The sequence below is a fragment of the Schistocerca nitens genome, chromosome 8, assembly GCF_023898315.1.
Source record: "Schistocerca nitens isolate TAMUIC-IGC-003100 chromosome 8, iqSchNite1.1, whole genome shotgun sequence".
Lineage (NCBI taxonomy): Eukaryota > Metazoa > Arthropoda > Insecta > Orthoptera > Acrididae > Schistocerca > Schistocerca nitens.
In genome coordinates, this window is record NC_064621.1 from 109,143,789 (window position 1) to 109,159,820 (window position 16,032).

Sequence of the window (16,032 nt, forward strand, 5' to 3'; positions counted from 1 at the left end):
ACTCCCCCTGGCATTGCTGGGAATTGAATCTTGGTTCTCAATATGGCAGTCAGAACAGTCCCTCTAACAGATAAGTTGTCAGAACAGGCATTTGGAGATAGAGTATGCATTGCCTGTCTAAATAAGGGTATTTGATCTGCTTTCAATGGACTCTTTTTTTGCCCTTGCTTTGTCTGGTATTTTCAGGAAGAATACAGCAAACCTAGTAGCCAATAATTTGAATTTCATGTCATCTGTCTCACTGCAACTTTTATCTGGGAGTTCAGTATAATTTCTTTGCTGAGTTTATTCATTTTGGACCTACAATTTTCCACATTGGCCTTGTCTTGTTCTTGAAATTCTGAACTTTTTGTGCATAATACATGATTTTTGCATTTTTGATGCTAAAAAATTCTGCTAGTTGACTTATGATGTTGTCACAAGCTTTGACTAACCTTTTGCTTTAAATAAAAAAAGTCCAAGATATTTTGATCCCAAATGTCAGCCACCTTTTTCCTTGGCCTCCATTGTAAATTTCTCTGATCCTTTGTAAAGAAAACTGTATTCATAATGTTGTAAGAATATTTTATTGAAAGCTAAATTTCTAGTCTGGTGTGTTTCCTTGACAAATTTATTCCCAACTTTTAGCCTGTAAATTCTATGTGAATAGCATAACTGAGTCAGCAGTCATAAACCTGTTAATTTTTACCTTTCTTTTCATAGTTAAACCTGATTGGTGTGAATGCTTTATTGCTCCATTTGACTGTCATAGTCAGATAAACCATTTATTATGGAGCTCACATCCATTATATTAAACTGAACTGGGTGTTCAAACAGATTATCAGTGTTGTTGCATAGTGTTATATTCTTGTTGAAGCTATTACTATATGAGTCAAATCAAAGCTGGACATCAGCAACTCAGGGTGCCTTTGATCAGATCCACAGATCCATCCAAGATGTAATCTGTATTCAAATCTCCACATACAATCACTTCTCCATTATTTCTGTGACTTATTATTAGCCACTACAACTGTGCCTGATGAAATGTAAATCATTTCTTGTTGAGAACCTATAAGTGTTTCATTGTAAATGACATAGTATGTGCAACAGTTTGTGCTGTACTGAATGTCATGGCTACAGCATTTAATCCCTGCCAATCATGGACAGCCAACGTAAATGACTGTAACCCAAAACAAAAGTAGTTAATGGGTTAATCATTTTACTTGAAATGGCTACACAGCCAAAACACTCTATTACCTAAAATAAAAATAAATTGGAGATAAATAACAGCCATTGCATGAAACTTATTTTTTTTAAGTACTCGTGACAACATTGTTTTACAGTATAGGCTTGCATGGCCATGGACTAGCTGAAATTATTTGTCATAATTCTGACCAGTTCACTGCTTCTTGTGTTTTAATGTCATATTTGCAACTTCTGATAATGAGACTAATGCAGTTGTAAATGGGCACCAAACCACAGATCTAACAGAAAATCAATATTATGTGAAAAAATAAATAATAACAATAATAATAACAAAATTTTGAGTACATACTCACCACCTTCTGTTGTGCTGAATATTTTTTCAGCAGAATCTCCAGCACCTTTCTTTGTTTCAGCAGAAACAGAAACTCTGTATATAGAAAATGCTTTTATTCCATAGAATGTTCCATTTGACAATGATGCTGATATTGTGGAATTCATGCTGCTGTTATCTTGGCATGGACAGCTGGGTCCATCTTTTGATTTTATGCAACTAACATGAATGTTGTAGAATATCAGCAGTCCTCGTTTGCATTTTGGTGGGTCCCAGCTCACAATAACCACCCCATTATTTTCTTCAACTGACAAATTCTCAGGTTCATCTGGCACTGCAAAATAAACACTGCCTTGTATTTCTTTATAAAATTATCTTACTTTCTGAAAGAAGAATCTCACAAGAGATCTAAATAACTACTAGTATGAACAGATTTGCATATAAATAATGTTTCAAATAAAGATAAAGCTAAATATAAAAATAAAAACAAAGTTTTTTTCAATTCATAAATAAAAAATACACACACTAACTAACACTCTGAAATGTAATAAGAGTGTAGATTACTCATACACTACATGAATAATGTAGCAGACAAAGCACCATTAATACGTTGCTATCAGGTGAAATCTTTCAGGAACCCGAGAGAGAAGGCCAAAGGGACACACAGTGCTCAATGTCCATTGTGTCATCCTCTGCCATATGGTATTATTTGTATCTGATAAAAAGGACAATGGGACCACCATACTGTCTTACTGGAAATTATCAGTTTCCAACACATTGAAGTCACTACTTCTCAATCAAGTATCACATTCAGAGCAGACCATGACATGTGTGGTGTGACCATGTGAGTAACATACATGTGTGGGTCCTCACTCTGTTGAGCAACTCCTGAAGCTCCATGTTTGACTCCATGTTTCATCATAAGTTTGTCATATCACTCTAACAGTGTGAAGAGTATTCCCAGGAATGAGTGCAATTCCATCCTCAATTGCATAGTTGAAGTTACAGTCCAAACTGACCCCATCACAAACAATAATCATAATATCATCTTTCCTCCAGAGAGGCTAAATTATAGGTGGCATTGCTGAGCCCTGCACTTGGCTTAAAACTGCTAGTTACCTGGAATTATCTACCCAGGGAGTTCAGCACTAATTAGAACATTTCCCACCTTTGAATACTCCCTAGCTCATACTGTTCCAAAGTACTGCCTCACGGGGTGCCTTGCCACAGTTTCTACGGCTGCCCCCCTTCAGAGGTTCAAATCCTCCCTCAGGCATGGATGTGTGTTTTGTCCTTAGCATGAGATAGTTTAAGTTAGATTAAGTAGTGTGTAAGCCTTGGGACTGATGACCTCAGCAGTTTGGTCCCATAGGATGTTACCACAAATTTCCAAAATTTTTTCCAAACTGCCTTTGGAATTGCAATTAGAAGCAGTTGATTTACATAATTGTACTATGCTTAAGGACATGTGTTACAGCAGCATGAATTTGTTTGGATGGTGCCATTATATACATGTAGAGGGGCTTGACAAGCTACACAGAAACATGGCTGAGATTATTTCTATCCTTGGACTGACATTTTGTTGTCAATAGTTTCTTTCAGTGTTGTTTAATAAATGCATGAAAGTCCTAGCCTCACAATTGAGCCCTGAAGAATGTTCTGTGTTTGTGGAAACATTGGGTCAGGTACCAGTTATTTTATCATTCAGAATACAAAAGAATTTAATGTACCAAAATTGTAACAAGCTCTTAATATTTTTTATTCATGTTGTTCTTTGTGTTAAACATGTGGTCTCACAAACATATTTGCTTCGTCAATGTTATCTCACTAACTAACATTGTTACATGTAAGGCACTGACTGACTGTGCATTTGCTGTTCTCCACTTCTGCTCACAGATGCCTTGTCTACTGCTTCACTGTCCACCTAGCAGCTGTAAAATTTCCTGCCTCTGCCTCTGGGAGCCCATTTGCCCATGTGCAGGCACTTGAGCTGGAACAGTCTACTTTAACAGAAAGAAATTCATGGTTGTTTAAGCCTTCTGACCACTCACTTTAATTTCCACTTTTTCACTCCCTCATCAGCATGTTCCTGAACACCATGGACTGTCTGCAAACTTTTTTCCACAGTCTCCAGAGCTACAAAGCTGTTAGGCACATCTATACCAAGGTCAGCAGACTTACAGCTTTTCTTAACTCTCTTGGATGACTAGGCATGTTTGACCATAGGTTAGTTATCTACCCTACTCTTAACCTTACAGCTGGCAACTCTAGCTGTCAGTGGCTCTACTCTTGTTTGTTCTACTTCTAGACTAAATGCTCCTTCTTCATAATCTTGGAGTAATAAGCTCATTAAATACAGTGCCAAAGATTATCAACATCTCCATTCAAGCTGGTTGCTCCACAGCATCCAACAATGAAAAATACATAGACAGTCTTCTTGAGTTTCTTTCCGTGCTGTTCTTCTATGGAGCTTCTATGTATTCTGCTATTAGTTCAGTCTTGTCTTTGCTGTTGCTATGGGAGCAACACATAGAGGGCTGTAGTATAATACTAGATTCTCTTCTGGTTCTTGAAACTTTACAAGGAGGCTTTTGTGGTACAACTGCCACTTTCTAAGGTGCCTTCCATTTCAGACTTTTCATCATCTCTGAAATGCTCTCCCTTGAGCCTTTCTGTGCTGAACTTTATTGTATTCAGTATATCCTATAACTCCCTTTTGTTATGGATCCCAAATATTTTAGCAGTACCGGCATTTTAGGACAAGACACATGGATGTTTTGTAAGCAGGCTCCTTTGTACACTGACTGCATTTTCCCCGTATCCTACTGAGACACTGGGGTCCACAACCTACTATACCTACAACTGAGTATATGTGAACACTCCATTTCAAAATCCTGCAAATTGGTACATCAGACACTTGTAAGAGTTTACTGATCACATTTGTGACTCACATGTATACTGGTTACACCTTTCTTGGTTCTGTGAAGTGCAAAATTTTCCATTTCTGGACATTTAAAGCAGGTTTGCCAGTCTTTGCACCACTGCAAACTCTCATCAGGAAATAATAGGATATTTGTGCAACTTTTTTGGATAGTACTCAATTATAGACATCTGATCATTTGTGGAAAGTCAGAGGCTACTATTAATAGTGTCAGCCTGGTCATTAACATACAACACAAGCATCTGAGTTCCCAACACATGCCCATGGAGTATGCCAGAAGCTCCTTCTACATCTGGGAAATAATATCACCACACAAGTATCAGGTACATGCTGATCAGTGGCATCTCTATTACTGAAGACAATGTATCTTTCAAAATACATCTGCATTGTATAGTGTTTTGTATTACTTATTGTGACTGCTACTTTATCATATAATTTAACTTGCCTTATACAGGGTGAATCACCTAAAACATGCATCAGAAATGCAATGTGGAAATGGAAATGCTGTTGATATGCAGTTTGCACAGAACAGATTGGCAGTCAGGGGCTTGTATTGTTAGCTGACAGACAGACTGTAATAATATTTAGAAAGTGTTTTTTGTGCAAACATACTTTTTTAGATGGAATGATGACTATTAATAGTAACAAAATAAAATTAGGGACAATTAGAATGTCAATTGTGTTTGTTGCAGGGTTCTAGTGCAAGTCTTTACAAGATATATAACAATATTATGGAAAAGTAAGTTGCTACTCACCATTATAGTAGAGATGCAGAATTGCAGATAGGCACAACAAAGACAGTCACAAATAAACTTTGTGGCCAGTAAGGCATGCATCAAAAACACACACACAGACACACACACACACACAACTCACACACACATGACTGCAGTCTCAGATAACTGAAGCCCCACTGCAAGCAGCAGCACCAGTGCGTGATGGGGCTGGCAACTGGGTATGGTAAGGAGGAGATTGGGGTGGGGAGGGGGAGGATAGTAGGGTAGGGGTGGCAGACAGTGGCATGCTGCTGGCGAGCACAGGGAGAGAAGTAAAAAACTGGGTGTGATAGTGGAATGAGGACTGTGTAGTGCTGGAATGGGAACAGGGAAGGGGCTAGATGGGAGAGGACAATGACGAATGTAGGTTTAGGCCAGCAGGATTATGGGAACATAGGATATATGGCAGGCATTACGTACAACCAGGAATTACCTACAAACAAACAGGCATTACCTACAAACAAATCTGGGGAACAGCTACTGGCTCCCACATGGCACCATCCTATGCAAAAATACTCATGGGCAATCTAGAGGTATCCTTCCTAAACAACAAGAATCCTAAACCCCTCATCCGGTTCAGATTCATTGATGACATCTTTGCAGTCTGGATCAGTGGTGAGAACTTCAACAACTTCTCCACCATTTGCTTCTACTGGGCCTACTCAACCCAACAAGCCACATCCCTAGATGTTGACCTCCACCTCAAACATGGTTATATCAGTACCTCCATCCATATCAAACCTACTAACCACCATCAATACCTCCATTTCAACAGCTGCCACCTGTTCCATACTAAGAAGTCCCTTCCATACAGCCTAGCCACCCATGACCATCACATCTGCACTGACAAGCAGTCCCTCTCGAAATATACCAAGGGTCTCACTGAAGCCTTGTACAAAATCAAATCTTCCGTGCCTTATCTTTCCAGTGTCCCACCACCTCCCAAAGTCCCATTGTCTGGCCACAGAGGGGCATTCCCCTTCCCCTCATAACTCAGTACCACTCAGGACTGGAGCAACTGAATTACATTCTCTGCCAGGGTTTCAACTACCTCTCTTTGTTCCCTGAAATGAGAAATGTCCTGCCCACTATCCTCCCCACCCCTCCAACAGTGGTATTCTGCTGTCCACCAAACCTACATAATATACACATCCAGCCCTACACAGCGCCCACTTGCAACCCTTTACCACATGGTTTATGCCCTTGTAATAGACCTAGATGCAAGACGTGTACCATACATCCTCCCACAACCACCTACTCCAGTCCTGTCACAAACATCACCTGCCCATCAAAGGCAGGGCTACCTGTGTAACCAGTCATGTAATCTACAAGCAAAACTGCAACCACTGTGTTGCATTCTATGTGGGCATGACAACCAACAAGCTGTATGGCCACATGAATGGCCACCGACAAACTGTGGCCAAGAAACAAGTGGCACCCTGTTGCTGAGCACATTGCCAAACATGACATCATTCATTCCAATGACTGCTTCAAGCCTGTGCCATATGGATCCTTCCCACTAACACCAGCTTTTCTAAATTGTGCAGATGGGAACATTCCCTGCAATATATTCTAAGTTCCCATAATCTTCCTGGCCTCAACCTTCGTTAGTCATTGTTCTCTCTCATCCAGGCCCTTCCCTGTTCCCATTCCAGCACTACACAGTCCTCATCTCACCATTGCACACAGTCTTTTACTTCTCTCCCTTTCCGGTAACACACCCCCCCTCCCCTCCACACTTCTCACCTGCCACCGGTCTAACCGCCTGACTGCACATAGTTGCCCTATCCTCTCTCCACCTCGTCCCTGTGCTCTCCAGCAGCATGTCACTGTCTGCCACCCCTACCCTACTATCCTTCCACCTCCCCACCCCAGCCTCCTCCTTACCCTACCCAGTTGCCAGTCCCATCACGCACTGGTGCTGCTGCTTGCAGCGGGGCTTCAGTTGTCCGAGACTGCAGTCGTGTGTGTGTGTGTGTGTGTGTGTGTGTGTGTGTGTGTGTGTCTGTGTGTGTGTGTGTGTGTGTCTGTGTCTATTGTCTATTTTTGGTGAAGGCCTTACTGGCCGAAAGCTTTATTTGTGACAGTCTTTTTGTTATGTCTATGTGCAACTTAGCATCTCCGCTATATGGTGAGTAGGAACTTTCCTTTTCATGATATCATTAAATTCCATCCCAGATTTTTCACTGTTTGATTTTTGCCTGACAGCTTTTCTTTGATCCTAAGCCAGTGATGTTTTCCTTTGTTACTCTTTTCTAATGCATCACTATACTCAATGTACATCCTTCTTTCTCTTCTTTCCTGTGTTTCTTTTGTCAACTTGCAAACTGCAGTGCATGCTCTACTTATGAGCCTCACTGTATCAACCATCTTGGCCATGCACAACAGACGGTTACAAGACCATGCTGATTGTTGGTGCTGCATCTTATGTCCCACATTACCCCCACTGATATTATTAATCCTTTACTGTCAAATTGATCACTCTTCCTGCGCCACTTTCCTGTGTTTTCGCGTGTTATTTCCTCACCTTTCTGGTGCCACAATATCTTGCACCTCATCCTGTGAACCCCTCCCCACTCCCCGCCCCCAACTCTTTCTCCATTCTATCCCAGTTCACACCCACTAATTCCACCTCATCCAGTCACATCTGCTGTCCCCCTTCTTCACACTTATTCATTCTCAGACCTCCTATCCACAGTATATGTATATATACTTTTTATTATTTATACCTTTTCTTTGATCTCATTGTGACTTCATTCCAATTTTAGTGAGTTTTCGCCTTTCACTATCGTCAACTCCCCCAGATTTCATCTTCTTTCCCCCTGTTGCATCCATTACATCCTTCTCATGATTTTTCACATATATTTGGATGTATGTTTGCAAATTTTTTCAGACATAATTCTCCATTATTTACGTAATTTTTTGCATTTTTTCCACCATCGTGGATCCTTGCTCCTTCCCTCTGTGTCAATACAGAAAAGTTTCCTTATCCTGATCCAGAACCCAGTTCCACATACTGTTTCTATGTTGTTGCTTGGCTCATGGAATCCCCCCAAATGGCCTTACCTTCAAATTACCCATCTCCAGCTGCCACCCCTCCTTCCACAATGATCTCCATCTATTCACATTATGCCAATCCTTAGCCCTCACGAACATATTCCTGCAAAACCATATTAACCAAACCCAGACCTTCTTGCAGTACCTTCTCTCCAACCACAAAATTCTCCTGCTGTGCAATCCCAAATTCCTGGAACCCATGAACTAGAGCAACATGCACAATACCACCTCAAAAACCTTTCCACCCTGCTCCCTTCCTACTCCTACCTTGAGGACCACTGTCCATCCCCTTTACAACAACTTCCAAACCTCCTCCACATCCCCTCATAGCTGACAAACCCTGTCTCGCAGACCTACTATATTTACCCCCCTCCAAAACTCCTTCCCACCACCACACAGAATCCAGAATCTAAACAGACCCACAATACAGTCATGAACCTTTCCTCAAGAAGCCTTAGCCCCACAGAAATATCAGTCCTTTCCAAAGGCCTCACCTTTTGCCCCATTCCCAAATTCAATCATGCAGGACTTGTTAAAGACCTTCTCTCCTTCTTCCGGTTTCTACAGTGGAAACACTTTTTCACCATCAACCCTACCAATCAGATTCAACCAAAGACTAATGTTGAACCCTGCATAACTCTGTACACTCCGCCATCCAACCATGATCCACATCCACTGCCCCCAAATCACACCTTGTTAACTTTCCAGAATTTATTAACCTTGAATCTTGCCTCACCATCATTCCCCAAATCACTCAACATACAAACTAACCTTACATCCACAGAAAGAACCACAGTCTGCCATCTAAAAACTGATCCTGACCTGTGGATAAAGGCTCCACCACTATTGTTTTGAACCACAAGGATTAGCTGGCAGAAGGACTCCATCAGCTGTCAGATACATCCACCTACAAACCTTGCCACAGTGACCTCATTTCAGAAAACCAGCAGGATGTCCAATCACTCCTCGAATCCTTAGGCCCATCTCTCTGCTCGCCCCTACCACTCGCTGAACTTCTACCTTCTACATGCTTCCTAAAGTCCATAAACCCCACCACCCAGGATGCCCCACTGTGGCCAGTTATTGTGCCCCCACTGAGAGAATCTCTGCCCTATGGACCAACACCTCCAATCTATTACCCAGAACCTACCCACCTATATAAAATATACCAACCATTTCTTCCAGCAACCCTCTACAATTCCTGTCCCCTTACCACACGCTGCCCTGCTCGTCACTATTGATGCCACCTTCCTTTACACTAACATCCGTAAAGCCCATGGCTTTACCGCTATTAACACTACCCTTCCCAATGCCCAATGGATAACAAACAACCTTCCTAGTCACCATGGCCGACTATATCCTCACCGACACTCAATTAGTTCTCCTGTGGAGGCATTACCTACAAACAAATCCAGGGTACGGCTAAAGGCACTGAAATGGCATCCTATGCAAACATACTCATGGGCCATCTAGAGGTATCCTTCCTAAACAACCAGAATCCTAAACCCCTCATCTGGTTCAGATTCATTGATGACATCTTTACGATCTGGATCAATGGTGAGCACATCAACAACTTCTCTACCATTTGCTTCTCCTGGGCCTACTCAACCCAACAAGACACTTTCCTAGATGTTGACCTCCACCTCAAACATGGTTATATCAGTACCTCCATCAATATCAAACCTCCATTTCGACAGCTGCTACTGGTACCATACCAAGAAGTCCCTTCCATAAAGTCTAGCCACTCATGGTTGTCGCATCTGCAGTCACAAGTGGTCCCTCTCAAAATATACCGAGGGTCTCACTGAACTCTTGTACAAAAACAAATCTTCCGTGCCTTATTTTTCCAGTCTCGCACCACCTCCCACAGCCCCACTGTCCAGCCACAGAGGGGCATTCCCCTTCCCCTCATAACTCAGTACCGCCCATGACTGGAGCAACTGAATTACATTCTCCGCCAGGGTTTCAACTACCTCTTGTTGTGCCCTGAAAAGAGAAATGTCCTGCCCACTATCCTTCCCACCCCTCCAACAGTGGTATCCTGCCAACCACTAAACCTATAAAATATACTCATCCCTCCCTACACAAACCCTACTCCCCACCCTTTACCTCATGGTTTATACCCCTGTAATAGACCTAGATGCAAGACATGTCCCATACATCCTCCCACCACCACCTACTCGAGTCCTGTCACAATCATCACCTACCGCATCAAAGGCAGGGCTACCTGTGAAACCAGTCATGTGATCTAAAGCTAAACTGCAACCACTGTGCTGCATTCTATGTGGGCATAACAACCAACAAGCTGTCTGTCCACATGAATGGCCACTAACAAATTGTGGCCAAAAAACAAGTGGGCCACCCTGTTGCTAAGCACGCTGCCAAACATGACATCCTTCATTCCAATGACTGCTTCAAGCCTGAGCCATATGGATCCTTCCCACCAACCTCAACTTCTCTAAATTGAGCAGGTGGGAACTTTCCCTGCAATATATCCTAAGTTCCCATAATCTTCCTGACCTCAATGTTCATTAGTCAATGTCCTAGCGCTAGTACTTCAGAAGAGATGTCAAGTAGGCTGCAGTAATATGTCACTGCATATCATCAGGTGTAGTTGGTATGTCCTTGTACACAGCATCTTTCAGCTTTCACCACAGAAAGAAAAGTGTACAGGTGTCATATCCAGGGAATGGGCCGGTCAAGGTACAGGTCCTCTGTGTGCAATCCAACGATTTGGAAATGTTTCATGAAGACCTGCTGTAGTACTTAGTACAGCCATCTTGTTGGCAACACAGGTTCTTTCTATTCTGCAAAGGAATGTCTTTAAGCATCTGTGGAAGATGGTAGTTAGGAGGTTGCAATATTTGTGAACATACAGTGTTACATCTATGAAAAACAGGCCTATGAGCTGATGATTCACTATCCCACACCACGTGTTTACACTCCATGGACACTTAGGTTTCACCTGATAAAGCCAATGTGGATTATCAACGGAACAACAGTGCATGTTTTGGCTGTTTATCTGGCCACGAATGGTAAATATGAGTTCATAATTAAGCAAGATACATGATACAACTGGAGTATTCTGTCTTAATGTCCATGTACAGAAGTTGACATGATTCTCTTAATTATTTCCATCCAGCTCTTTATGGAGAGAGATGTGATAGGGGGAACCTATGTCCATGGAGAATGCATAAGAGACTTGTCTGACTTGTGCCACTTCCTCATGCGTTTGTGCAGGAGCTAAGGTGTGGATCAACTGCAACAGCTGCAAGCATTAAATTCCCACTCTTCTGTCATCCCTTGTTTCCTTCTGTTACATTGTCTAGGTGTTACACTACCACTTTCATGTAACTAGTTGAAGAGGTTGATATATAATTGCTGAAATAGTTGACGTATATTGGGATATCTTGCTGCATACACCATACAAGAATGAACTTCATCTCCATACACCATGAACATGTTGGCCTTTTCTGCATTGGTAAATCCCATCATCCACTCGTGACCTACTGCTTGGACTGTCAAGCACTAACTGACTAGCAAGTCACAATTCACTCAAAGAATACACAAGCACACCATACGAAAACATAACAAAATTGTACTCAGCAACTATGCAAGTTGAATAGTACAATATAAGTGTTCAAAATATGATATTTCATAAATGACTTGCACTGTAATACTGCAACAAAAACCAGTGTCATTCTGATTTATGCTACTTTTTGTTTTGTTAGATTCAATAGGCATTTTTCCATTTAAAAATCACATGTTTCACAAAAAATACACTTTATAAGTATTATTACAATATATTTATTGGCTAACAATATGAGCCTCTGACTATCAACCCATTCTGTGAAAATCACACAACAGTAGTGGTTTCCATTTCCACAATATTTTCAGTGCAAGTTTTAGGTGATTCATCCTTGTCTGTGATGTATAGTGTTCTGAATTACTTGTTGCAACTGGTACTTTTTCATATACACTGCTGGCCACCGTAAATGCAACACCAAGAAAGACAAGAGGTAGCACAACAAGATTTATTTTGTAGATAACATGTTGACCAAGTATCAAATGATTACGTTTACAGACGTTTGTGACATGTGGTTCCTGCCAGAATCAGTAGCCAGAGTAGCCGCCATTGTTGGAGATCACCGCTGCCACACGTCTCGGCATTGGGTCAAAGAGACGTTGGATGTGTTCCTGGGGTACAGCAGCCCAAGCAGCTTCCACACGTTGCCAAAGATCATCTGGTGTGGCAGCTGGGGATGTAATCTGGGTCACTCGTTGAGCAAACATGGACCACATGTTTTCTATCGGCGAAAGATCTGGAGAGCGAGCCGGCCAGGGAAGCAATTCAATCTGGTTATTGACGAAGAACCTTCGGACAATGCGTGCCACATGTGGTCGCGCATTATCCTGTTGAAATATGGCTGTGGCTGAGCCCTGAAGGTAAGGAAGGACAACTGGCTCCAGCACCTCGGATATGTAGCGCCGGCTATTTAAAGTACCAGCAATGCGTACTAGAGGCGTGCGAGAGTAATATCCAATACCGCCCCATACCATAATACCTGGTGCAAGACCAGTGTGGCGGTGCATAATGCAGCTGTCCAGCATCCTCTCTCCACGGTGTCTCCACACTCAAATCCGACCATCGTGGTGCTGCAGACAGAAGCGTGCCTCGTCAGTAAAGACAACGTCATTCCATTCTGCCGTCCACATCCTTCTGTCGTGACACCATTGGCGAAGGAGACGTCTGTGGTTCTGCGTCAATGGTAGACGAAGCAGTGGACGTCTTGCGGACAGACCACTCTGCTGTAAACGGCGTCGAATGGTACGCGTAGACACTGGATGATGCATTACAGATGCAATGTGGTGTGCTACGGTTCTGGATGTCAATGAGCGATCCGTCACTGCCATGCGCACAATTTGCTTATCAGCACATGCAGTGGTGCACCGAGGTAAATGCGATCGACCACGTCGGTCCGTCGTACCCTCCTGCATCCAACGGTCACATATCCGCATTACAGTTGTTTGGTTTCGTCCAACACGACTAGCGATTTCTCTGTATGATAATGCACAATCTCGGTAAGCCACTATCCTTCCTCTGTCGAACTCGGATACTTGATCAAAAGATGTTCGCTGTTGTCTACGAGGCATAACTGATCGTTTTGTGAAACAACCACAAGGTAAACACACGTGCTGAACGTACACTCGTCGAAATCGCCAAGCCTTAAATGGCGCTATGAGGTGGCGCCACAGGCGCGCGTGATGTGCGTCTGCGCTGAAATTTTAATCAGTTGCATATCTCATCGCTGCAAACCCATGGTGTAAATTTCACTTGATTCGGATGCTTCCTTCAGGGTGTTGCATTTACGGTGGCCAGCAGTGTAATTTAACCTGCCTTACATACTAGTTTCTTAGCACGTGCCGGTAGTGTTTGCCAATAAGCCATTAATTAGCTAATTATATGACATATTTAGTGAGCATACTAATTTTTGGCATTAACTACTTGTCATTGGCAACATGCTTAGCATCCAAAGATTTGTTTATTTCATATGTTACATAATTTCATTTCTAAAATATGTTATCTGTATTAATAGAATTTATGAACAAAGGCATGTGTTTCAGCAGTAAACATTTGTGAGAATATTGGTAAAATTTTGGATGATATTTTTTGTCTTTTAGGTCAATCTGTATGTTCAAATTAATGTCAGAATGATTTGCGTAATATGCAAAAATTTCTATTTCTTCTGACATATTTAACACACTAACTTTTTAGTAGTGTGAAGGATTGACAGGTATAGTGTTATGTCAAAGACTGTGTGTTTTTGTTCTTTCTGGTGTGAGCTACATGAAAATAATGAAATACTTTTGTTGGACATGTTCTACAGCATTTACAAATTGTACACATGAATCATGTAACAGCTTACGCTGCTGTTCAATTTATTCTTTATTGTGAAACCATTTCCAGTCAAAGGCCATTATACAGCATTTTTTGTGCATGTCATGGACACAGGAAAAATTCAGGTGAAAACGATGGATGACAATTGTAGTAACAATATAAGCAATACTTACAGATTTTTGTTAACAGCTAGAGTTACATACAAATATAAAAATAGTGTCAAAAATGTAATACTGATAAATATTGTTCAGTCATTCAAAGTTAAATGCATGGCATGTCAATTACAGGCAATTATCCAAGGAATCCACAAAATAAAATGGCAAAGAATCATCCACTACCACTAGTGTAAAACCTTGATAATCTACAAATGCCTTAGATTTAGTTCTAACAATACCAGAGAAGGAAAGTTGCTACTCACCATATAGCAGAGATGCTGAGTCGTGATAGGCACAACAAAAAGATTCACACAATTATAGCTTTCGGCCATTAATGCCTTTGTCAACAGTAGACACACATATGCACACACAGACACTCATGTAAACACAACTTGCACATACATCTGCAGTCTCAGAGAGCTGAAACCACACTGCGAGCAGCAGCACCAGTGCAAGATGGGAATGGTGACTGGGTGGGGGTAAGGAGGAGGGTGGGGCAGGGAGGGGGAGGGATAGTATGGTGGGAGTGCACAGTGAAGTGTTGCAGTTTAGATGGAGGGCAGGAGAGAAGGTGCGGAGGGGGGAGAGGGTAAATAGCAGAAAGGAGAGAAATAAAAAGAAATTAAAAGACTGGGTGTGGTGGTGAGATGATGGCTGTGTAGTACTGGAATTGGAACAGGGAGGGGGCTGTATGGGTGAGAACGGTGACTAACAAATGTTGAAGCCAGGAGGGTTATGGGAATGTAGGATGTATTGCAGGGAAAATCAGAAAAGCTGGTGTTTTCTGAATTGCACAGGTGGTAACTTTCCCTGCAATACATCCTACATTCCTGTAATCCTCCTGGCCTCAACCTTCGTTAGTCACTGTCCTCTCCCATCCAGCCCCCTCCCTGTTCCCATTCCAGCACTACATAACCGTCATTTCACCGCCACACCCAGTCTTTTAATTTCTTTTTATCTCCTTTCCGCTATTTACCCCCACCCCCCTCCGCACCTTCTCTCCTGCCCTCCATCTAAACTGCAACACTTCACTGTCCACCACTCCCACCATACTATCCCTCCCCCTCCCCACCCCAGCCTCCTCATTACCACCACCCAGTCGCCACTCCCATCATGCACTGGTGCTGCTGCTTGCAGTGTGGTTTCAGCTCTCTGAGACTGCAGATGTGTGTGCAAGTTGCATTTGCATGAGTCTGTGTATGTGCATGTGTGTACATGTGTCTACTGCTGAATCTTTTTGTTATGCCTATCGCAACTCAGCATCTTTACTATATAGTGAGTAGCAACTTTCCTTCTCTGGTATTGTTACATTCCATCCTGAATTTTCCATTGTTTGATTAGATTTAGTTCTAATTAGTTGGCCTTCACCTTTCTAATAACATATCACGAAACCTGATACCTACTTTTCTATGCTTTGTGTAAAATATTAACCCTATTTTCAGTTTTATCTACTACATGCTTTTAATCTCTTAAATTCACAATGAATCAGTGAAAGGATTATCATAGCCAAGATAAAGAGCAAATTATCCACAACAGTAGTACAACTATAAATATATCTACCAATGCTGCAGATAATAAAGAGATTTATATAAGGTATGATGTGATAAGAGAAACTAATTTGTATGTGAAGTGAGACAAAAATATTATTGTGATTAGAGACTGAAATTCAGCGAAATGTAAAGAAAATG

At 41.9% G+C, this 16,032-nt stretch overlaps 1 protein-coding gene across 5 annotated transcripts in view; it reads right to left on the minus strand.

The window, feature by feature from the left end:
* Positions 1-16,032, minus strand: part of LOC126198697 (phosphatidylinositol phosphatase PTPRQ-like) — a 485,978-nt gene that overhangs the window by 370,177 nt on the left and 99,769 nt on the right. For all 5 annotated transcript variants that reach the window (XM_049935195.1, XM_049935196.1, XM_049935193.1 and 2 more), the window contains exon 3: positions 1,539-1,850. In XM_049935195.1, coding sequence (XP_049791152.1) covers positions 1,539-1,850 — 312 coding nt within the window. The remainder of the gene's footprint in view (positions 1-1,538; positions 1,851-16,032) is intronic.